At 43.4% G+C, this 24,967-nt stretch overlaps 1 protein-coding gene across 6 annotated transcripts in view; it reads left to right on the top strand.

The window, feature by feature from the left end:
• The first annotated feature begins 1,073 nt into the window (after window positions 1-1,073).
• LOC116941202 (nucleolysin TIAR-like) overlaps window positions 1,074-24,967 on the top strand; it is a 104,569-nt gene continuing 80,675 nt past the window's right edge. The window contains exons 1-4 of one of the 6 annotated variants that reach the window (XM_032951980.2): window positions 1,074-1,213; window positions 15,668-15,764; window positions 20,748-20,771; window positions 23,492-23,590. In XM_032951980.2, coding sequence (XP_032807871.1) covers window positions 1,185-1,213; window positions 15,668-15,764; window positions 20,748-20,771; window positions 23,492-23,590 — 249 coding nt within the window. In that variant the 5' untranslated portion in view covers window positions 1,074-1,184. The remainder of the gene's footprint in view (window positions 1,214-15,667; window positions 15,765-20,747; window positions 20,772-23,491; window positions 23,591-24,967) is intronic. The other 5 variants (XM_032951978.2, XM_032951979.2, XM_032951977.2 and 2 more) reach the window with 5 other exon arrangements.

The following is a 24,967-nucleotide window of genomic DNA, read 5'->3' as shown; positions in this document are numbered from 1 at the left end:
TATAAAGCAGCAGTACCTGTCGGAATGCAAAACCCTTGGGGGAAAAGACAATAACTGCATAGCGCTCGTGCGGAATAGTTTGATTGACCCCCCCCCCGCCCACATGCGTTTAATATACCCTGTAGCACGCGGCTCCACGGGAGTGAATTCCAGTGGAGCCGTGCGAGAAAAGCGAGAAGCAGTCTGCAATGTGGTGGTTTTGCAGTGCTTATGTGCGAGGAAGGCCTTAGTCTGAAACGTCGTCCGTTTCCTTTTCAGGGAATTGTTGTTGACGCACGTTGTTGAGTTTTTGTTCTTCGTGCACCGCTGCCAACGCCGTTTCACAACCAGGGCGTCCCATGCCCGAGACTCCCCTCCCTGAATCAGCTCAAAGCGCTTTTTAATTAAACGTCGTTAAATTCAGCCATTAAAAGGTCTCAAGCAACCGGTGAGGCGCTTTATGGGTCAGAATTTGATCAATACGTTGGCGCGAATAGATAATCTATATTTGTAGACAGTGACAATCGCGTCGGACGGTGCGGAGTGAATGACGAAAATTTGGCCGAAAAACCACCACGTGGCCTGACCCATAAACAAACACGGACATGGCACGTGGTGTGCGAGAGGAGGGGGCACTGAGAGAGCCCCGCCCCCCTTCCCCCGCGCTGCTACCGACGTCATCCGGGCAGTGCAGCCGCGCACCGCGCATGCGTCAAGTGACGGTTGTGGAGGCGAGGGGAGGGGTAGAATCGGGGGGTGGTGTGCGGTGCGATGACGTCAGAGGAAACGCGTGAAACAAGGCGGGGGGGGGCGGAGCTAGCCACGTGTTGGCAGGTCGGGGATCACGTGGCGTAGAGGGCGGGGCTTTGTAGTGGGCGTGGTTTTGCAAGAGTCATGGGGGAGGAGAAGGAGGAGGTAGGGAGGGAGGATAACCGAAAGCGAGGGGAGGGGCTCCACACCCCACCGCTCCGCCATCTTTTTTACCCGAGCGCTCGCGCTCCATTGTCTTCGCCCGCAGCGCCAGCCCCGCCCCTCGCCCCTACATCCACAACCCCGCCCCTTATCCCCGGCCCCTCCCCCCGCCCCCTCTACTCCCTCCACCTCCCCGCGCAGCCCCGCCCCTCGGCCTGGCGTCTCGCGTTCATCCTGCCCTCGCCTGAGCCCGGGACGCGGCGGCGGAGAGACACGGGAGGAGGCGTGGGGCCATGGAGGACGACGGGCAGCCCAAGACGCTGTGAGTGGCGAGGCGGAGTGTGGAGACAGCGAGGGGGTTTGAGGGGTTCAGGTGACGGGAGGGGAATAGGCGAGGAGACGCGAGGGAGCTGGGCGAAGGGAGTTGGGCGAGGCGAGGCGAGCGAGGCCCAGGGCCAGGCTCACCGCGGAGGCGCGCGCAGGCCGGCCAGGCTAATGTTGGCATTGTTTTCCTTTGTTGTCGTTTCCTCAGAAATTATCATGATTGTTACCATTGTAGTACGCGCATGGAGTAGCGATGTTTAAATATAACGGCACGCGCCTCCTGCGCTGACGGCAGCCGTGTGATTTTGTTGCCTTTTTTTTGTTTGACGCGAGGGCGCCTAAGCTCCCGTCCATTCCACAATCACTGGGACATGGGCTGAGAGGGGATGGGGTGGTGGGTGGTGTTCCAGAGATGTTGGGGAGTGTTTCAGGATGGGGATATGTGTTTGCGCGAGGTGGTGGGATTATGTTTTGAGCGTGAGGATGGGATGGGTGTTTGCGTGAGGAGACGGAATGATGTTTTGAGTGTGAGGATGGGATGGTGTTTGAGTATGGGGGGGAGGGTGGGCTAGTGGTGTTCACGCGAGAGAGAGGATGGAATGGTGCGAGTGGAAGGGTGGGATGGTGGCGATTGAGAGGATTGTGTTTAAGGATATGATTGTGGTGGTGGTGGCGGTGTTGAGAGGGGATTGTTTGGGTAATGTTTGAGTGAGAGGATCGATGGTGTTTTAAGTGGGAGGATGGAGTTTTGAGACCGAGATGGTGTGTCACGATCTCCTTGCCCTCTTGCCTCGCATTCAGACCCAACTCTGACAATAGGGAGTCTTGATGGGCACTCACCTGCGTGTGAATGAAGTTGTCTATGCCCCCGAGTGAGGAGTGCGTGTGGAGAATCCTCACTTGGCCCACTCCACATTGATATCGCTGCAGCACTTCATCTGCAACAATCAACTAAATATAAAATTATTGCACCACCAGATGCAATAATTAGGCGTCTCAGCGGGCCTTCTTAGCATGTCAGTGTTTTAGAATAAAATAGCAAAATCTATCGCGACAGTCTCAGTTTAAGACTGGCATTTAATCCGTACGAATTTACTTAAACACCATCCAGTACCGACGTGAGAGCCCTCCAGTTTCCCTGTGCATGTAATATTTCACGATTAATAATTTCGCCCCCGTTATGGGCATCGCAATAAGTCAGTCACTTGATGTTTAATGTACAAAGCGAAATGGCAAGGACGCGTTCTATTGTTCAGTTGCACCGTTCCACTGCGCGTGTTGGGAGAGTCTGCAGTGCGAGAAGATGGTGCAGCCATTGTGCAGCCAGACACGTCTGCATTTCCCAGCAGAAAGAAACACAATTCAGGGAGTGTGTCTATACACTGCCTTAGCTGAGGATTTTAGTCACTTCCTTTAGCGAAGTGTTCCTCAAATGTAGTTGTTTTATTGCATTGCGATGTAATCTAACTTTCAAGACCTCTTAAACAGCCGCACGTGTAAAAAATATATATATGAAAGAAGGCCGTGGTCATGTGGACGTTTAAATTGCCATTGTTTATGCGTAAGTGTGAGGATGTTTAGACGCATGAATGGGAAGCGTCATTGTGGCAGTTTGACCCAGAGTGGCCGAGTGTAATAATTACGGGGTATTTAAGGAAGACTGCTGCTACTGTATGCCAGGCTCTTTTGAAAGTGACGTCTTCTCACCCCAGCTCGGCTGAGGGTGCTCCAGTACAGGTTTTTCACTCTGCTGCCGTGTCTCGTGGAAAAGGGAGACTTCTGCATTAGCAAGAGGCCCAGCAAGGCCTTTAATGCAAGGATTATGGGACTGCAGGAAAATGGGAGTTTCTGTGCTGACCCAGTAACAGCATTCACAAGCGATGTGTGTTGTGCACAGCATGTGTATTTTGGGCCCGCTTCAGAACATTGTGTTGCGATGTGTGCAGCTCAACTGTTTTGAACTTGTTTTGCGCCAAGGTTGACTGACTTCAAAGAGGGGGGGGGGGTCATGGCAGTGATAAGTGGTGGATCAGTGAATATGTGAATCGATACATCGGTACTAAGACGTACAGCAATGGCTAAATGAACATGTTCAAGGTTTCATGTTTTAGATTTTTTGGGTCGTGTAGTTTCGTGGTTGCCTCTTGTTTGGATATGCCTGGGTCATGCAAGTTCGTATATGGATTGTGTTATATGTTCGGGGTGGTGTTTGATTGGTTACCCACTGCATTTTAATTAAAAGGATAGCAAATATCCATTTGCATGTCTCTTGGCTGAACTTGAATGGCATGTTTTTATATTTCTAAACTTATTAGCAGTCTTGTACACTGCCGATTAGTTAGCTTTCCAGCATTGAGCATTATTGGCAGGCCTGCATGGGCGTCTGATTCCCTGGCATTCACATGCGGCTAATTGGCTTTGAGTTTTGTATTTGTGCTTGATCCACATGCGTGTTAGGCCAGTGAAGCAATGCAGGGCCTGGACATGTCAAATTCAACCTGGCTTTGCTCCTTAATGTTTTGCTTTTCCACCAAAATGTCCGTGAATGAGAGTGGATACGAAGGAGGGAATGGTTATTGCAAGGATTTTAAAATGCTCACGCACTCTCCCAGTTTCTGCTCTTCACTTCCTCGTTCCCCGAACAGACTCGTCCATGCTGTTGGAGCAAGAGCAGACATCACGTATTTATGGCCATCCACATTGTATGATATCAGCGGCTTCCAAACATAAATAGGCATAATTCACAGGCAGCTTTATAACAAGTTCTGTAGCCTCTATAACATGCTTGCTGTTAATGCTGTAGACATTTTACGCTAAATTTTATTGCATCGATATTATTTTTAAGATAAATGGTGAGAACGTGGGTACTTCCATTAGTTTTCTCAGATTAAGGTGCGATCAACGCTAATGCAGCACAGTGATTAGAATATTAAGTACCCAACTAGGCAATTACTGTAGACTGTTTGATCGCCGCGATGAGAATTCATATGGAAGCAGTAATCGCTACGAATGTTTGGTTAAAGGGCACGCCGTGGTGGTTATGTGAATTTAATTTTTTAATTTGATTTTCTGTTTGTGAAATATTTCCTTTGCAGTTTGTAGTTGTCATGGTTTTCCAAAAGTTCTTTACTCCAGTGCTAGGTCTAAATAATTATTTTCTAGCTTCAAAATATTAAATATTTCACTCGCTTGTTTTGTTGCATTTGTCGTCTAGAGGAAATGTGGTTCCTGACTTTTGGTAGCCAAAGCACACACAACGTTATTTGAGACTAGTTGAGAGATGTGTAATTTTGTGAACAGCCAGGAGAACTTAAAGGACCCACAATTATTTTCCCCTACAATAAGATTCTGTTCAGCTTTGGGCTCTGCCACCAACACATAATGATCCACTTTACTGAAGTTAGACAATCACAGTCAACAGGCATGTGTGGGAACTGTGCCCTGAACTGTGGGCACACTGACCCATAGGTGTGTAACGATGGACCAATACAAATTGTTTACTTTAATTATGATACATGCATTGTATGTATGTTGAACTTCTCTCGCACTCTACGTAGCCAACCGTGCTCAATGGAGGTGTGGGGTAAGGACAATAAACTATTAATATAAAAATGAATTCCCTTATATATGAAAGTCGCATGCAAATTATAGACTAGTGTACATTGTTGCTGATGAAAAAAACACAAGACAATCTTAGATTACACAAATGGTAAGACAATATATATGAGATGGACATTTCGAATGAGATGGTATATAACAAAAGGAACAGAATAAACAAGATGTACAGAACAATGCAGAAGGACAGTACGTACGAGCACATACAAAAGTTACAAGGGATATACAAATAAACTACAAACGGGATAGCACAATTGAAGCAAATGCAAATGAGGCAGATGAAGCGTATGGGAATACTAGGGGTCGTCAGTTTAACACATAGAAGGCTCTCACGACCAATATCCATAATGTAGGTTTTTATTTGGGTTAGATTGCGTAAATATAATGTGTCATTAAACCCGCCACCACCCGACACAGCCAATTAGTAAGGTTTGTCACGTAAACAGAACGTGCCAATTTGTTACTAGTACAGCACACTGTTGGTGAGAAAATACACAACATTTACAATCTGAGTGACGTTTTGCCAGTAATTACAACTAGCATCAGGCGAAGAGCCAGAATCTGGCTGTCCACCTGATTATGCTAGATGGCGGTCTGCCTGATGATGCAGATGGTAAATGGTGTGGCTTTTCTCTCCAACACACCGGTGTGCTGTACTAGTAACACATTGGCTTGTTCTGTTTACGTGACAAACCTTACTAATTGGCTGTGTCGGGTGGTGGCGGGATTCATGAAACATTTACGTGATCAAACCCTAAAACCTGTATTATGAATACTAGGGTTGCCGCGATACAGGAAAAGTCCAGCTCGTTTAACTTATTGGGGGGGGGGGAGCCCTAGTCAATCAAAATCTTAGGTGAAAACAAATACGTGCGTATGTACCTTACATGTAAGCTGTACATATGTACGATGCAGTATAAGCTTATTTGTCGTACGGTACATACATTTGTAAGTACGGTACATACATTTGTGTGTGTAGTCCACGTGTGTTAGTGTACAAACCAAAAAGTAAAAAGAACATGGGTTATATTTGCTGTAAGTCATTTGCATGGCAATCTCCCACCACTAACATAATGCCATAAGTACATTTAATACACCTCAACTATTTTATACAATATAGACACCATAACGTGTTCTCGCGCATCGTGTGTATTACCAATTATATTCCAAAGTATATAAAACTAAACTATTTAACCTGTTTTTTTAAATATAATTAGCAGGTAAGACCCACTGAACTATTTAGATTATTTTCAGAAGCAACCCGGCCATAAATGATAGCCCAACGAAGTAGCTCGTGTGGAAATATATAGCAGTCAAATACTATTAAGAACAAGTTTATCAATGTATGTAAAATAATGTATAGTTTTTGTAATTTTTTTGCTCTTTCGTGTACATTTAATAGCATCACTGGTCAGGCCAAGTGCGAAATGCGGCTAGCTGGAGTCCACCTGGCTACAGTTTTACTATCATGATATATCGTTACGATTTAAAACTCACGATTAGTGTATTGTTTTGCTAAATACCCCACAACGTGAATATTGTATATTTTTGTACAATATTGTGACTTTGTGGAAACCGCAGTATTACAGTTTATCACTATCATGTGACTTATTTTTTATAAAATAGGCAATACTGTACCCGCCTTTTGGCGTCCTCTGGTCTAACACCGTTTTGAGACTAGGCTCAAAAGAAAGCTGTCTCTGGTGTGGACCAATCAGTTTCAAAGACAAGGCATATATTATCAAAGTACGTTTTTTGTTTGCATTCTGACCACAAGTATTGTGGTTAATGCAGGCATGATTCCTTGTAAAAGGTTTCAGTTTGGTGTCTTAACATCTTAAAACCCGTTTTATTGCCAATACCCATTAAACGAATGCTTTGTAAAACGCTTTATAGACAACGATGGCTTGTTGGCTTCATGATTTTTTTTGTCAGCATGTGTGATGGACGCATGTTGTCATCCGCTGTAAGATAATGGGTTTGTTATTAATATGCTTTGTCAGTTTAACATGTTGAACGTTAAGTGCAATATAGTACCGTACTTGTTTAACAAATTATGAGTATTTAATGTGTAAGGTGGAATATATTGAATGTTTAATATTAAATAAAGCTTTCCTTAATTTATGATCAAATGTTTATTCACTACTCGCATAGATTATTCATGCGATATGCCAGATCTGAGCCTTATTGATTGTAAAGTTACAATGTTTTAAAATAGTTATGGAAGGCTTATGTTGAGTGCACTAAAATCAAAGAGCTTTTGAGTGATTGTTATTCATAATTGTTATATATTAAAGCGAAACAACTAGAATTAATGTTAAATACCATTACCAAGTTAAGGAAAACCGATATTTTGATCATATGAAAACTAATATTTTATTCAGTGACGCTGTAGCAACGTCTAGATAATACGATTTCGACAGTAAAACTGAGAATGCAAACAAAACAAAATACATTGCATGCGACACAAACAATACAAATGAGATTATTCAAACAAAATACAAATAAAGAGTAAATTCTTGAAATTAATCATAACACCAAATTGTGACGGTTTATCAATACCCTGTGGAGGTCGTGAGTTTTTTCACATCTTCTGGCCAAGTGGCAAGCTCGCTATCTCAAGCCTATCAAGTTGCCGAATGAGTCCACGGTTTTTTTTCCAACAGCAAAGCATTATTGCAACTCTTGGTGTTATATGTTATCTGTTTGTATTATACAAGTTATGCCCACTGGCAGTGTATCACACAATTCATACTGACTGGCAATTTGGGGACGAACAAGCCAGTCAAGCATTGTAAAAATGCTCTTGGATTAGCGCCAGTGAAAGCCCAAACAAACGTTTGTACCAGATTAGTCCGGCATTTTTGGCCTTTTAAGCAAACTGCCGTGGATCGCTACCGCAAAGAAAATGTAGGGTTCATAATTTCTCGATGTGGTGAAGGCCTCCATTTTCTGAAATGGGGATGGAGTCACGTTGATGATTTGAGCATGGAGCCACCGTGTACATGTACAGCCCTTTGTCAATCCACTGTAGCCGAGGGCCTCCCCCACGCTGTGCGGGTTGTGGGGATTATTTGACCAAATTCCACAATTCTTGCTGTCGCCTGATCAGTGGTTGTAATTACCGGCGAAACGTCCTACTCAAATTGTAAATGTTGTGGATTTACTCTCCAACACAACGGTGTGCTGAACTAGTAATTAATTGGCATGTTTTGGTTACATGACAAACCTTGCAAATTGGCTGTGTCGGATGGTGGCGGGTTCCATGACACATTTATGTGATCTAACCCTAAAAAAAACTCTATCCAAATTGCTGGTAGGTGTGGGTTGATCAAGGCAAGGGTGCATAGGTACGGGTCCATAGAAGTATAGTGCAACAATTGACTTCGCTGCGCCGGAATTTGCATGGGAGAACCACAACATATTTTCCAGTGCACATTTACCTGAACTGGCTCCCAGTAACTCCCACATGTTTTTTTTTAAATATTTGAGCTCGCCTTTTGCCCGTCCAAGGACGGGTGTATTTCAGTAAATCTGAAACTTGCGAGCGAAAAGCTGACCGCGACGTGATATTCAGACCGCAACGTGCACCAATTCGTGTGCAATTTGTCACGGCGCGGTGACACAGACCTATTTCATCCCTTGTTCATCATGATGTCATTTTTACTTCTCTGTCTCAACAGCGTTACAGAGATTGTGTGACGTGAGGGTTCTGCCTTTGTCGTGAGGGTTGTGAGTTGACGCTGAGGAGGGGGAGGAGGCACCTCGCCCCCCCCCATGTGGAGTGACGTCACCCACTAATATTTTTTGGGGGGGGGTGTGTGTCCATTTGGAAGATGTCACCTTTTAATGATTATTGATGTGGGGGGCTGTTCCATGTGGAGTGACGTCACCTGGCCATGATTATTAATGAAGGGGGGTGTGCTACATGTGGAGTGACGTCACCCGCTCATGATTATTAATGAGGTGGGGGTGTCCATGCGGAGGACGTCACCTGTTCATGAGTATTAATGAGGGGGGCTGGCCGACGTGGAGTGACGTAACGCGCGGGACACACAGACATTCTTGGCTCATAGTAGTAAATAGTAATACTTGCAATTGGTGAAGTGTACAGTTTGTGTAATGAATTATGTCGGTATTTTGAAAGTTTCATATAGTCCTATTGAGGTATTGAATTAGCCCAATATAATTGTACTCTGAAAAATAGGTGGTGCTTTAGGACAAAACAAAACCTTAATTTCAACTTCATCAAAATTCAAACACCAGTTTAACGCTTTTGCCAAATGTGCATTGCCAGTTTGTAGAAATTGCTACAATTGTGGAGTCGAATGAGGGAAGTCGCTTACTAACATTAAAACAATTATACAAATTGTAGTACATTCTCATCTATTCACAAGTGGCAAAATTCATCGCGTATGAGTTACGCAGTTCCCTTGATAGCTAAAACCGGATGCCATATTCATCACCTTTTAAACATTTGATTTGGCTGTCGTGCTGATTTATTTACACAGACTAACTAGCGTGTCAGACGGCTCATGTGGCAGAAAACTCCCTTGTTCACAGGCCTGATGGCATTCGATGCGTACATTTTTTGCTAGGATGGTTGTGATATTTGAATTGCTCCGACGGTGACTTCAGAGGGGTAATTCTTGCTGTCGGCCATCAGAAGTCTCTCGGCAAGTCTCATGTTAAACCCCAAGCAAGCAAGCCTGGAGGCTGTAATGAGCTGCCAATGCTGGACGTGCTGATGAGAGTGGCAGGTGTGCAGGCCAATTGGCACCAAAAATGTTTTGCGTGCGAGGAGGCCCGGTACTCGGCATAGCCAGGGTGTAAACTGAGGAGGTAAATGTGAAAAAGTAAACACATGTACTGTGACAAAGAAACAATGACGAGCCGCTTGTGTTGTGTCATCAAACGAAAATGTGTTTCACTTTCCCGAGTCGCCTTCATCGTTGGTAGAATTGTTATTCAAATTCTTTACTGAAAATTGTATTGTCATTGAAGAACCCAGAATTACAAAGTGGATTTTAAAAAGAGAAAAAAAAACCCAGCAGATAACGCGTAACAAACTGTGTAATACCCCCTCAAATTTAGGGGTTGAGGAGGGGGCATCCGGGTTTGCTGCCCTACCGCGGTAGGGGTCACGAAGGGGGAGGGGGGAGGAACAATGTCACCAAACAGAACCAGAAATAAAATAACATAAACGCGATATCCAAGTTCGTCATTCTTGTTTTCTCCCAGGACGGCTTTCACACGGTTCTAGCGCAAGTCTTTTACAAAAGCGTGATGTTTCGCAGATGAGTTTTGTCAGTTGTAGTTTATATCTTTTCATGTTCATCTTTTGGGATTCGCTATTGAGATTAAACTCGTTTGTGAGCCAATGTTTTAAGGATAAATCTGTTATCTCCAGTGAGTTAAAATGAACGAACACGCACTTCCAAAATTGTCCACAACTGTTCTGGAGAACATCACCGTCTTGCTGTGATGACATGAGCTTGTCTCGGGAATGTTCCCAGATGTGCCGATGCATGCTTGCCACGGTGCTGACTTAAATGCTTCAGGTCGAGTCAGTTGAGTTGAGTGAGGAGTATGAACTGGATTGACTACGAGTCATTGCATTATGCCTTGTATGAGCGTTTATAAACCAGTCTTCCAATAGGATTGTGCAATGCTGTAGGGTGTAAAATTATTTAACTCGTCGCTGTTGCATGTACGCTATATGGGGACTCCTTGAGCATTTTGTATGAGGCATTTGGTTCCATTGGCTCGGCTGCCACCAACACTGCGGTGAATCAGCTTTGGCCAGACTTGCACCACGTTGGCCAATTCAACAACAAGGCAAGTGGACAGGCCGGTGCACTGAGGAGGCTCTTCTCCCTTGACACCACCTCGTGAACATTGAGTTGCTATCCTTTATCGATGTGGCAGATAGTGTATACTCGTTGAAAAGTGTGGAGGAAGAGCAAAGGGGGGGAGGCGAAGGTTTAGAGGTGGCACAAGACAGTGTCGTCATCATTAAACCACCACCTGCTCATTAATATTAATGACCACGTTGGCTCGTTACTAAAGGGGCGGAGCACAAGGCGGTGACGTCATTCGTGTTCTATGTAGAGGGGCTGTAAATTTTTTGCTTTTAAGGCAGTGTTGTTGACGAACGTGAGGTTTTTTTTTTACATGCTTGTGCACCACTCCCAACGCAGCACCAAATTATTCACTCCTGTGATGTTTCCCAATCAGTTATGATTATTGCACCAGCAGATGGAGTTTAACGATAACTGCCACTGCCTTATGCAGCGTTTGCTCCCTCTCCCCAACCCAATCCCCACTGCCTTCCCTGTACACTTTTCAATTAATATACACTATCTGCTACATCGACACAGCATAGGCCTCTCGATATTATGTTAACAGCCCTGTCAATTCACTGCTGGATAAAGTTATCTTGATGTCATGTCAGAATCATAATAGTTGTTTATACAGGAGGAATCCGATGAGCTATCATGCTCTTTTTCACAGATGTCCAGCACGTTTTTTTTTACAGATGTTGGTCATGGGGGGCCTCTTTGACATACTTCACCATGCTGGTCAGTGCGGGGGTTGGTGAACAATGGGAGCTCAAGGTGCGCTCTGATGTCGCGTAGCTCTGACTGGAAGTAAACTAAGGTTGCAGGTTCATAGAAAGCGGTGTGCAAGCCCCAGTGCTGCCTTGTAAAATGAAGCAACACAAATACATATGTTATAAATGTGTAATTTTGGTAGTTCCAAGAAGAAGCCTCAGGATTTTGCTTGAGCTCAACATTACAAAAACGGAACCAGGCCTCGTACAGAGGCATTTTTGTTGTCGTAAAAACATTTAAAGAACCCTTTGAACCATTGAACATTTAGTAAAAAAACAGAAATTTACTTTTACGAGAACACAATTCCGATGCCTTAATTGTCAGCTGAAGTGGCATTGGGGCCTTTTTGAGCACACAGCTAATTATCTTGTCAATGCTGTACAAAGTGCTTAAGCATAAAAATTATTATTTTAATGTTACCGACTGTCAGACACCCACTGTTATTATAATTGCTTTCCCCCCACATTCTGTGAATGAGCTTACAAGTAGGTTTTCATGACTGGGTTGATTTATGTATCCAACTCACTGCATATGAAAAAAATGTGCACTATCGGTAAGATTTAATTGAAATTAAGTGTTTTAAAAAATAATCAACATTGAATCTTATCGATTCAAACCTTCCAGAAATTTGGCTGTGGGATTTTTTTTTACTTCCATTGTTGAGTAAAATATCAACAAATTAATTAGCATCTTACTTTGAAGCGGTGGCATGGTCCAGCCAGTAGCCCGTTCGCCGCTTGTGGCAAAGGTTCACGGTTCAAATCCAGTGGCCTCCCTGGTTATTACTGCGGGTGTATTGGCAATAAATATTGTTGAGGAGATTTCCGTGATGTCATTTGCAAGGATAGAAAGGTCATTGTGTGCCTGTGTTAGAATAATTACCAGCCAAATGACTCGATTGAGATTATTCGACTCAACAATCGCCCCATAGTGTGAAAACATGCTAGGACCTTCCTGTAAACGAATCATGAGACATCCGTGAGGCTTAACTCTAAACAAGCCTAGTGATAATAATAATCGTTGCGTTCGTGTGTGGCTGACCAATATCATTACACAGATACCTATTGCTTTTTTATTTTTTTTTAAATTGACTAATGTGCTTATCCTGCCATCTGGGTCAGTTGGTTAAGTTTAAGCTAATTTTAAGTTAAATAACCATACATTTGATACGAGCGTGACTTATTTACAGTAGAACCCCTTTTATTGTCTGTGTAGGTGGCTAATCTGTGCTGCGGATTAACCATGCCAGCCACACTTGCATTACCAAACACCTAACAAATTATGTAAGATATGTTAATATGAAGGTACATATGCTTACATGGTGAAGCAGGTTAGTCATTGTCAATTCATTTAACTAAATGTTCAATTATGTTACGATAATGTTACGTTCAATTAATGCAAATACATTTTAATTTTGAGGTGATGTGATTGCCTAAATGTCTTTCCAATCTGGACTTGGTTTCGAGCAGTCAGCTCGGTTGAACATATTTTCGTCTCTCAACTTCAATATCTGTTGTAATCTAAGTGCATTGTAATGTATGCAAATATATTAACTTATAGGCATCATTTCCTACTACATCCTGCTTAATTGTGGGGGCATTTTGATGACATCACGCCACCTTTTTAAGGCCCAAGGCTGTAAGATATATTTTCATATTTATGGCATTCACCTGATGTTGGTTGCAAGTGCCAGCGAAATGTCCTACCAAATTATTAACTGTTATGGATTGCTCCGCTTTATCAGAATCAGAATCAGAAAGGGTTTTATTCGCCATGTAAGTTCACACCGACACGGAATTTACTTTGGCAGGATGGTGCATACATTCAACATATAGGAATCTAAAATCTTAAATAAGTTTTAAACAAGTCTTACTATAATAAGGGTTAAAAGTCTAACACCAAGGGGCTGAAGTATATAAAATTAAATAAATATCGAATCTTAAATAGCTTTAAGATATAATTTAAAAATAAAAAATACAAATAGGGTAACATAGTTAATATCGGCAAGGTGTCGTTATGCGGGTTCTTTTGTGCTATTTTGCGTATCTGCGGCTGACATTTCCACCTAAATATTCGCGATATACGGTTTTAATCCATTCGTATGCAGATATTGTGTGTGCTGTGTGCGCTACTCAGCAGGCACAGGTCCCGTGCGCTTTTGCTTTGTGTGCCTCTTTTTGCGCCCTTTTCTTAGAACGCATCTCCCGCGTAAAGCGAGGAAAACCTATAGTACATTGGCACGCTTTTTCACGTGACAACTTTATTTGGCTGTGTTGGGTGGAGGAGGGGGGGTTGTGCATGACACACATTGACATATTGTGCACGCGATCTGACCCAAAAGTAAAAAAAAAATATACGATCTTATTTAAATACTATTTATATCCAACGCCTGTATATTTGGAGTTTTCACGTCTTCCAACGTGGCCACGTGGTTCTCCATTTTTTTCCCCCTCATTTAGAATCACGCCTTTAGAGTATTTGGCAGCAATACGTTTCCATGTGATAAGCCACTTATGTTCACTTATCGTTTGTGGGCTTGTCGCGTTTGAAAAAGAGCGATATAGCTCGGTAGGCCTTAGCTTGTAAAATTATTTTACTTGCTCGAAAGCTATAAGTTGTCTTTCTTAAAGAGCAGTGGTAACAACGATATATATCTGCTGTTTTCAAAATGCCTTAATAGCCCAGAGGTTGCGTCTCTCACTAGCAAGCTATTTTACGCCGAGTCGATGATTCGCCTTCTCATTGCTGCCCAGTAGTTTCTCTGGGGGTTTACCCGAAACGTCGCTGCCTCTTGTAAAGCGGATGATGAAGACCTTTTGACTTGCAAGAGTATGCCATTATACGTACTGTACATCCACTGCTGGTTGAGGGCTTCCCCACATCGTGCGGGTCACAGGGGTTGAGTACACTTCACCATGCGTAGATGTGACGGGTCAATACCAACATGACAGTTGGAACAAGAAAGATAGTCCAAACGAGACTGACAATACAAATGAGACAACCTATACAAACAAGACAATACAAAATAGTACTTACTAGACAAACTAAAGAGGCACATTGCAAAGGGGATGAAACAAATGGTACAGAAACTCAAATGAGAATGATACAATGCAGACAAGACAATCCAAATAGGACGTACACATTACGTGCAAGTTACACAGTCCACAAAACTTGTTCATTACAGACGGCATAGCACAAACGCAACCAATAAGGAATGCTATTTATTGAATCAAAATCGCAACCCCACATCGTGCCAGTTTATGAAATCGCTGGGGGTGAACTCATACGTGCATGAGTGGTGCTTTGGCAAGCTACATGCCCATGAATGCAGCCCCTGTGCCTGGCCCTACCGAAGTGTTTGCCTGGCTGTGTGTGTGTGTCACCAGACATGCACAAGGCAGCATTATCTAACCAGCGGGATAGCACCTGTACTTGAGGTTTTGCTGTTGAATGTAGTAATTGTGCATTTGACATTTTCCAATGTATGCGGGAAATGTGTGTCCATATTTTGTGTCCATTGTAGTCGTTTGGCATTAAAATACTTTCATAGTTCTGTAACACCGTCATATAAACTGGCCTTGTCTAAGAAAAATGTAATGTGCACTGGTTTTTCAACATTTGTCATGTAGAGAATAATTGTTAACGATGGTCTCTACGTGAAAATGTCCTTGTAAAACAAGTAAACCCACCTTCCATGCCTTTATAGGCTGTAGGGGGCAACTGTGGGTCAGCGGTCTGCTCAGTCCAGCACGGTAAATAAGGGGCCCAGCGTGAGTTGTGTGCGAGGCCTCGGATTCTGTATCCATTGTCTCTCTACTTTGTGGAGAATAGTGGTGCAATGGTTTGTGCCCGCTCTGCTCTATAATCCCAGCGACATGGGTTTTATTGCTGGCCATGCTCCTGTCCTTGTCTTCACAACCCCCCCCATGTCATGTGAGGGGGCAGCCAGGGCCAGTTCTCTTATCTCTCACCACTGATGTTAGCCATGGTAGGGAATCGAACTCGGACATACCGATTCATAGCCAAGTGCCCCCAACTACTGTGCCTCTCCTGTCATCAAGTCTATGTGAATGTTCGGTCAACTCACATTTTTAGATTGTCATATACTAAACATGAGAATGTTTACGCGCTTGAGTCGTCCTATTTCACTGTTCGTGCCTTGGTGGTCCAGATGTGGTGGTGTGGGGGGATTAAATCCGTGTTGTGCTCTGTGTCGTATGCAGGTACGTGGGGAATCTCTCCCGGCAGGTGACGGAGGCTCTCATTTTGCAGCTGTTTGGTCAGATCGGCCCATGTAAAAGCTGCAAAATGATCACAGAGGTGAACCAACACTCTTACTGTTGCTCACCAGTCTCACCGCTCACCACAGTCTCAGCCACTTGAGCGTGAATTGTTTCCGTATATTTGCGTCGTGATCTTACGTCCATGATAGAGGTTTTTGGGTTGGATCGCGTAAATATATAAATGTGTTGTTAAAACCCGCCACCACCCGACAGCCAACTAGTAAGGGTTGTCACGTAAACAGAACGTGGCCAATTCGTCACTAGTACAGCACACCGGTGTGTTGGAGAGCCAAGCCACAACATTTACAATCCGAGTATGACGTTTCGCCAGGAATTACAACTAGCTTGATCTTACGGTTGGAGAACTCACCATTCTATAATACACTTTTATACATATCTTACACGTGCCAATGTCGCGGTCACACGAATATGAGAACAAGTAACCCACATTTTTCTCACATTACAATGCACAAGGCTTCTTTGAAAACCTTAATGTGATTACCTGACGTGGAATAAATAATAATTTACATTTGTAAGAGGCATTTCATCCGTAGATCCCAATGCACCACCGTACAGTATATGGAAAGCAGGAAATAAACATAACCAGGGTAAATGGGCAGAAGTAGGGGGTGAAGGCCAATTTAAACAGGCGAGTTTTCAAGACAGATTAGATTCATATAAACCGGCACTAAAGACGAAACGTAGAGCATATTGCCCATGATTTATGAATTATATAAAATGATAATGCATTTTTAAACGGTATAGTGTCTCACTTTTTACTGCTTTGAAAATGCACAAATCAAAACCAATCCTTTATTGAATCTTCTACTCCGCATAGCCTCTTCATATTGGAGTAAGACTGAAATGCTTCACACTTTCGGTGTGTTCACCTTGCCCGTCTAACTAAAAGTTTGTGTACACCTCTTCCACAGTGTGTGGTTTGATTCAATTGTTACGTAATATACAATGTGTGTTCCTTGTGCTTCTACAATTAATATGGTGTACAGCAAATTGCATTAGATGCAAAGGAAAATCTGACCGAGTTCTATGACGTACAACTCTTTTATGTCAGGGTAGAGACATCACGTGGTACAGACGTGAATCATATTTATAGTAAACTTGAGAATTGATGTAATTAAATGGATTGTTACACCTCCACCCGCTGACTTATTGCCTAGGATGAAGCATTGGCTCCATGTGCCACTACTGCACTGTTTATTTTCAAGTAAAATTCATCCGAGTAAAAAAAAAAGCAAATGGGCAATCATGCTGTCTGAAACAAGAGCCACAACAACCACAAGAAACAGATAATGGGAAATAAGGGGAATGAGAAATTATAAAAATGGCAAACAGAATAGAAAACGCACAACTCTGGAAATCCGCAAGGAAATTGGGGTATAATTCATAGACTACAAAAGGAGAGCGATTTAATATTAAAGCAAAAAGATGCGAGCATCACACGGGTGAAAAAGATGTTGATGATTTTTGTGTTGTTACCTTCCGTCACTTGTTGTTCTGCGCCCGTGTGACTTAAGTGTGCTGTTTGAAAAACGAAAGTTCTTGCAAGGAGAAAACATGAAACTTGCATTAGAGCTGCTTAGTGTTTTGTTTTATTGGACAGTTAAAGCGGTGTAGCATGTTGTCAGGATTCTCACACAGTCCAAATAAACATGAGTCACTTTTGTTTGTGACGACTGGTTATTAAACCGCTTTTAAGGGAGAGATTCACGGCTGAAATTAAGGTTCAAAGCAACAATGCAATCCCAAAAAAACAGAATCGTGTAACGATCACTGCTATAAACAATGACATAACCAGCACTTGTAATGGTGAGTCCGCTGAGAGTAGAGGAATTTCTTGTTATATCAAAAAACATCTGAAACCACAAAGTATGGTGAAGAATAGCAGATATATGAGAAGGCATTAAATTGCCAAACAAGATAACATGCACAGAACTTTGTAAAACCATCAGGAAATGAATACTATGAATCAGAGAACACAGCACAAGTTATTAAAAATGTAAACACAAATGCTTACATCAAAGCAGTAAAAAGACGTTTGTGTTTTGTTAGTCTCACAAATGACAGCCATAAGAGAGCGAGATTGAACCGTGATGCATGACAGCGATTGAATCGTAAAACGAGCGGTGGAATCTTATGCAGGTCTCTTGCAAAATGAATTATCACCGACAGCTATCACGGAAAATGTTTTTGCTTGATGATTATATTTCAGATGTAATGCCTGTATAAGTAACCACCAATGTCCTTTGTAGTATAACAAGTTATAGTTCTTTGACCGGTTCATGGGTAAATAAGTCATTATTTACGTTGCATGGAGAGTTGCCAATTCCAGCCATTGCCATTAGACCTCCTTTGCCAGTACCAAAATGTAATAATAGGGTTTTTCCCCTTTTTTCTGGAAACAAAACTGAAAACTCTTTTTACAAGGATTCATGTCTACATTAACCACAATACCTGCAGTCAAAATGTGGACCAATCACTTTCAAGGACAATGCATATATTATCATAGTGTGTTTTTTTGTTTGCATTTTGACTGCAGGTATTGTGGTTAATGCAGACATGAATCCTTGTAAAAAAAAAAGGTTTCAGTTTTGTTGCCAGAAAAAAGGGGAAAAACCCTATTATTCCAGCCATTGTCTTTATTATTGCACTCATGTAAACGGATGCTTAGCGCATGTGCACCCATCTGCCATGGTACAGTTGAGAAGGCTGCAAACGTTCCTCGAATTCATCATCCTCCCAGAAGAGTCATTGTTCATAGATCCTCACGGATTCACAGGTAATTATTGATAGTGTAGTGTAAATGCGACTGATGGGCACGCCACTGTGGTAACAAAGCACATGCGCTGCATCGCAGCTCCCACTTTTATATACAGTAAATCCCAGGGTTGCGGAAGACCCGACTTGCGGAAATCCGAATTGATGGAAATGCTCCCATAAATCATGTAAAAAAAATCAATATGCGGAAATGTTTGCGTTTCGTAAATAATGCAGCGCCGTGAGGTTGCGGATGAATGCCGCGGAGCGAGGCGTATGCACCGCCCTTAATATTTTTTTCTGCTCATAAACAATTGGATAAAGTACATGTTCCATTAGTTTAATTACCGGTACTGTTAGGATAGATATTCCATGAAGAAATCGTAGGAAGTGCAGAGCACATGTTGTGCGATATGATACAGGTTAGCGTTAGAAAACGGACGGACGGCGCGATGCAGTACTGAGAGAAAACGGTAGGGGGGGGAGGGCACAACTATTTCCGGATGTGGGATTTTATCGTTGATTTTGGAGGAAAAGTGTTCAGTTTCGGACATACGGAAATTTCGAGTTACGGATCGTTCTCGGGTACCTAACGCTTCCATAACCCGGGGACTGCCTGTGTGTAGTAATACAGTTTAGGGTGAGTTGTGATACACGCTTTACAGAACCTAAATGTGGAATAAATCTAAAAATCACATCGCACCGCTTGGTGTTATTTCATTTGTTAAGAGGGGTGTGACTCGGCCTCGTGTTGTCCAATGAGAGCGAGGAAGAACCATTTTCTTGAGTCCCTTGGCTCTCGCGGTGGCGAGATGTTAACTCCCTCGCCTGCTATGCGGGAGGTCGTGGGTTCGATCCCAACCCTGACGCCTGCATATTTGGAATTTACATGTTTTTCCTCAACCTTTGCAAACATGCGTTTAGAGTTTGGCTGCTGTAAATTTCCACGTGCTGTAAATTTCCACGAGATAAGCCACTTCGTTGCGTTATCATTTGTGGCCAGGTCGCTTCAGGAAAAATATTATATAGCTTAGTGGGCCTTACCTGGTAAAATATAAAAATAGTTTATCTTGCTCGGGTCATGATAAATACAGCGACATCTTGTCCTGAGTATGGTGCCCAGACAAGGGATAGATGTCACGCGTGTGTATTCATGAGGAGGCTGAGACACTCGCTCCCCGGCGTGATGTCACATCACTAATCCAAGATGACAGGCTCTCTCTCACCAGTGCGTGGAGCCTAGGGGACCCATAAGAAGACATCATTGTAGTGCACTTGCTCAATTTTAACACGCTAAATGTCAGTGCATTGCCCAATGTTCTACGCTAGGGGGTGATACAGCATCACAATCTTAAGTTAAGCTTTCCAGTGGAATGAGGCTTGTGAAAATATTACTCGATTATGCAAGTTGTGAGTTCAAATGCTAGACGGGTCAGATGATAAAATGAGTGCCCTTGTGGGAATTCAACGGTAATTGCGATTGGAGAATTTAGCTCTTTCCATATGACAATGCAAAGACGTTATAGAAAGCCAGACATTTGGGGCAACTGCTGTCCGCGATCACACCCCGTAATTCCTGTACCCACAAACCGCCCTCCCTATACCCCATCCCTATTCACCATATTACTTTTAGCTACCCTAATTGTACCACTCATAACCGTTGTTAAGCACCTTGGATAAAAGGGCTATATATAAGATAAGAACAGCAGTGTATTATCCTCGTGCTGATATTAAACGCAGCACTGATAGGTGCTCATTTCATTCTGAGAGAAAGTAGCCAAGGCCCAGGATGGGTTCAGATTCCAACTCCGAAAGGTAATTCATGGCCAAGAATCAATCATAGGTTAGCATCATAGCAGAGTTTTTGAATTGCAGAGACTACGAAAAATTGGCCACGTATGTTTTGCAGGTGCCTAAATAATGCAACCAGCTTAAATGAAACTTGGCACCTACGTTAATGCACCTTGCTCTGTCAACAATTATAAGCAAGGACTGCCGCTGTGCTCTTCCGTGTTCCCCACTGAGTTGCTTCACAGAAAAGGGGCTTTATTATGGTTCCTCTGTAATGCTTGTTTTTGTGTTTTTATGAATAAAGAAAGGGTTGTAATTGCAAACACAAGTGCGGTGTTCAAAGTGTGCGATGGTATCCACCCCTCATGAGCAGGTAGCATTATTTGCACCATTGGTACCCGACTGTATTTAATCACTGTTCTCTCTTTTTGCATGTGCTCGGACAACGTTCAAGGTAAAATCAAAGGAAAATAAATTAGTAAGTATTGGCTCTTTGTGTTACCCTTTTGTTGGCATCTTGCCTTCTTAAGTGCATCCATGTTACCACTCGCTGTAAACTATGATAAGATTACAAAGTTTCACCGACAAGCTGCACTCTCAGATATTTTTTAAGTGCTTGGCATAGGATCCTGAGTTTATACCTGGCACAGAGTTGATTAGAACATGTTTTGTCAGCATTTCCCCCCCAATTATATTCCAATTGTGTGTGATGAGCTTCTTAACACGAGAATTAGAAATATTCATTTGAAAGCAGCGAACAGTACACCACCCTGTGTCAGAGAAAACACCCCTGGAAGACCATGCCACAACTGCTCGTGATCTCAATCCTATCGATTATTTGAAAGTTTTAGAGCAGAAGTAAGTCAGGTGAAGTGGAAAAAATGAACTTGATGTGATGGGATGTTTGCTTGGCCAGTGGTGACTGGGCTGAGACCATCTGCTCACCACACTTGAGACACCATTTTAATATCAGGTTGGCTGCATGCATTTGAACTCGCAGTGCCATCTCAGTATTGTGGAGGGCGGGCGGGGGGGGGAAGTTTGGCAGCTCTGAATGTGGTTATGTTGGTCAAGCACACGCGTGTGGTGTTAAGTCCACAGTATGTGTGCCACCCTCCCACATGCCGGTGTGACTACTACATAGCAGCTTTCCCGTCAGCTCTGAGCTCGAATGGCTTTGCCACGTGCATTGCGGGGGTACGGAGTGGCAGCAGGCAGGCGGATCAGTTGGGCGTGCCAACGCTCGTCCGTGCTCCCACAGGTGACCATAGCCATGCCTACTTCAGCAGCAGTGCTGCTGGCTGTTGACTGGTAACTACCAATCGGATGTGCAGTTGACCGCGCTTTGTAGTTGGAAAAAAACAGCCATTAGCTCCTGGTTTATGTCAGAAAACACTTGGAAAGATGCGAATTTGCATCCTGGGTGTTACACAACGTAACACATTAAAGGATATATATTCTTGGTTCTTTCGGTCAAGTCACGTAGAAGGGAAACAATGAATCCCTGCAGTCACGAAAGCTTTAAATGAAAACATTAAAATATGCCAGTTAACCACATTTCAACAGTGCACACAGTCACAAATATGTTTAATGCTAGATTTGAAGCTTTCGTGACTGCAAGGATTCATACTCTGTTTTTTTTCGGTAAAGTCATGTAGGTAAAATAAAATTAAAATAAAACAACTAAATCAAATCACGACGTTTCAGAGGCAACACAAGCTTCCGTCTTCAGGTGGAACAGTCACAGCAAGATCGCTGCATCTTGATGCATGGGTGTCTATGTGTCTCTATGGGTGTCCATGTGTCTCTGCATCTTGATGCAGAGACACATAGAGACCTATAGACACCCATAGAGACACCCATAGAGACACCCATAGACACAGACACTCACAGAGACACCCACAGAGACACCCACAGAGACACCCACAGAGACACCCACAGAGACACCCACAGAGACACCCACAGAGACACCCACAGAGACACCCACAGAGACACCCACAGAGACACCCACAGAGACACCCACAGAGACACCCACAGAGACACCCATAGAGACACATAGTCACCCATAGAGACATAGACACCCACAGAGACACCCATAGTCACCTATAGAGACACACATAGTCACCCATAGAGACACATAGTCACCCATAGAGACACATAGTCACCCATAGAGACACATAGACACCCATAGAGAGACATAGACACCCATAGAGACACATAGACACCCATAGAGACACATAGAGGACAAATAGACACCCATGCATCAAGATGCAGCTATCTTGCTGTGACTGTTCCACCTGAAGACGGAAGCTTGTTGCCTCCGAAACGTTGTGATTTGATTTAGTTTTATTTCATTTGAATTTTATTTTACCTACGTGACTTTACCGAAAAAAAACAAAGTATGTTTAATGCTGTATAACTGCACACACTGTATTTGCGAACGCTAGAGTAATTGCACAAATCTATATTAATGCTGTATGTAAAAAATACAGTTTTACTCAACCAAGCAGATTTTTTTATTAATTGTAAGATTCTTATTTTGTGCTTTAAATGTGGCTGCATGTTAAACGTTCGTTGATTTTTTTTTAGATGCATTTACATATAGTTTTCCATCTGTAGCACACAGTTTCCCTCTTCTTTGGTTCTTTCGGTAAAGTCACGTAGAATGAGAATAAAATAATAAATTGATAAAATAAAATAACACAATAAAATTCTCACGACGTTTCGGCCACAACACAAGCGGGCTCCAGACAGTCTCGTCCCTTCACCTGATGAAGGCCGCTTGTGTTGTGGCCGAAACGTCGTGAGAATTTTATTGTGTTATTTTATTTTATCAATTTATTATTTTATTCTCATTCTACGTGACTTTACCGAAAGAACCAAAGAAGATGAATCCTTGCAGTCACGAAAGCTTTAAATCGACAGTTTCCCTCGTTTAGCCATCTTCTTTACAGTGTCAATATGCACTTGTATATATGTTGAACTCCTTTTGCACCGTACGTAGCCAACCATGCTAATTGGAGGTGCGAGAATGCAGAGATACACTGAACTGTATCTCTGCATTCTGAGACCCGTGATGCCAAACGGAGCTGTTCTGATGTGCGGCGGTGAGACTGCGGCTGACCCGGGAGCTTGGCGAGGAGCTTCGAGCCTTGCTCTGTGCGCACGCGTGCCCGTTCCTGTGGTGTGCGAGTGCAGCAGGCGAGCAGTGACCCCTACTGCTTCGTGGAGTTCTACGAGCACAGGCACGCCGCGGCTGCACTCGCCGCCATGAACGGCCGTAAGATTCTCGGCAAGGTGAGCGCTTGAATAAACAGCTCTCTGTTGCCTCTTCTTTTTTTCCCTCCACTTTACAGCTGAGATTGACACCCAAGGCCATACCGAGCCAGCCGGGCACTGTTAAGGAGAGACCAGGTTGTTTTTCCACCGCAACGTGACCCATGCTGCTCCATGCTGTTGACGTCACACCCATTGAACGTGTAACGTCAGTGGTTGTATTTCACAAGCATAAAGAAGAGAAGGGCATGGTTGTGGCCTAAGAGACCTTGAGTTTGTGTGGAACAACAGACCAGGCAGCTTCAACACGAATGATTAAAAAGAGTGCTACTCGACATGAGTTAAGTGAGGCTTCTGCTGCAGAACCGCAGATGGCCATTGCCCCAACAGTAAACCCTCCACTCTCCCCAAAACCACCCCATTACTCATAGAGTTGGGGTGGTGGAATCTTTGAGACAGCATGCCAGCGAATTTTGTGTTTTTATAGGGGTTTATACTCGTGTCCCGCCGCTTCATAGCAAGCTCCAGGTTCAGCAACAGTCTCTCTCTCTCTCCAGGTTCAGCAACAGTCACCGGGCATTGTACAAGTTTTTGCACATGCACACATGCAGTGGGACCCCACACCACCCAGCCCAGATTTTCAGAGCTCATTCCGTGGTCTCTCTTCTCTCCTTTTCCTCTCCTCTGCCTCATTGTGCTTCTGTTGTTCTCTACCTGTGTCTTCCTCCTGTCTCTGGCTCTAGGTCTGTATTGGTCTCACTCTCTCCCCTTCTCTCTGTTATATACTCCCTTGTGTGCTGCGGTGAGGGGTTGTGCTGCGTGTAGGTTTGTGTCTCCAGGCAACAGCTGGCTCACCCCGTCCCGCAAATGCACAGATTTTTGTTTACCATAATGGTTACATGGTTGCAGCAGCTCTTAAGTGCTCAAATCTAAGCGTTAATATCCCGCTTCGATTTATGTAGCAATATATATATTCCGTGGGATCTTATAATGTGAATCACCGCCAGTTATTGGCCGGATTCTAACCAAATATTTAGCGTACCCCTACTCAAACTTCGCTCTACTTAACATATTTGCTAACCATAACCGTTTTATTGAATTGCAAGTTAGGGCTGTAATGGTATACCATTTTCATGCCATAATATATCTGAAAGAAGTTGTGCTGTCTGGCTCACGGTGGTGATGTCACCGCGCACCTCTGTGTGATAACGTCACGCGCATCCCACAGCTGACTTCACATCTTCAACCGACCCACCACGGCCGTGTATCCCATGCAAATGTGCGTGCATTGCTATTTAAAACATAAAAAGTTTATACACTGACAAATATTTCCACACGACTGTCTGGATGAGCGTGTACATGAATTCAGAAACAGCAAGTGTACACGGTTGAAAAGTT

Source organism: Petromyzon marinus, chromosome 11, assembly GCF_048934315.1.
Source record: "Petromyzon marinus isolate PM22_M1 ecotype Great Lakes invasive population chromosome 11, UKy_Petmar_22M1.pri1.0, whole genome shotgun sequence".
NCBI classification, from domain to species: Eukaryota; Metazoa; Chordata; class Hyperoartia; order Petromyzontiformes; family Petromyzontidae; genus Petromyzon; species Petromyzon marinus.
The sequence above is the reverse complement of the archived record's forward strand: the minus strand, read 5'-3'. Positions and strand labels throughout refer to the sequence as shown.